We start from the raw sequence: 531 nt of genomic DNA, 5'->3' as shown, positions 1-531 counted from the left end.
CCCGAGGCAGCGGCAGCTTCAGCGTCCGGATGGAGCCGTCGAGGGTGCGGCTCTCACCGTGCCGGGCCAGCATCTGGCCTGGGGTCATCAGGGCAGTGAGGCCTGGGGTGAGGTTGAGGCCCCGTGGGACCCAAGCTGGGGTGGGGGTGGGGTGGAGCTCAGGGTCCAATCTCTACCCCTGTCCCCACTCACCCCTCAGTCTCACTGCAGATCCCTGGAGCTTGATCTCCTGGAGCCTGAGAATGGGGTCAAGCCTAGGGTGGTAAGAAGGTGGGTGTGAGCCCTGGCTGGTGCAGCTCAGTGGATAGAGCGTCAGATGCAGACTGCAGGGACGGAGGTTCGATTCCAGTCAAGGGGGACCTGCCTGGGTTTCGGACTCGATCCCTAATAAGGGGCATACAGGAGGCAGCCAATCGATGATTCTCTCTCATCACTGATGTTTCTCTCTCTCTCCCTCTCCTTTCCTCTCTGAAATCAATAAAAATATATTTTAAAAAATAAAAATAAAAAAGAAGGTGGGTTTGACTGAGC

The 531-nt window shown here is 56.9% G+C and overlaps 1 protein-coding gene across 1 annotated transcript in view; it reads right to left on the bottom strand.

Annotated features, from left to right (window-relative positions):
* The window catches only part of LOC102262368 (WD repeat-containing protein KIAA1875), a 20,922-nt gene that overhangs the window by 9,680 nt on the left and 10,711 nt on the right, over positions 1–531 (bottom strand). The window contains exons 23-24 of the mRNA XM_014538696.1: positions 193–340; positions 5–78 (exon numbers count right to left, since the gene is read on the bottom strand). Coding sequence (XP_014394182.1) covers positions 5–78; positions 193–340 — 222 coding nt within the window. The remainder of the gene's footprint in view (positions 1–4; positions 79–192; positions 341–531) is intronic.

The sequence above is a fragment of the Myotis brandtii genome, unplaced genomic scaffold (assembly GCF_000412655.1).
Source record: "Myotis brandtii unplaced genomic scaffold, ASM41265v1 scaffold1956, whole genome shotgun sequence".
NCBI lineage: Eukaryota > Metazoa > Chordata > Mammalia > Chiroptera > Vespertilionidae > Myotis > Myotis brandtii.
The sequence above is the reverse complement of the archived record's forward strand: the minus strand, read 5'-3'. Positions and strand labels throughout refer to the sequence as shown.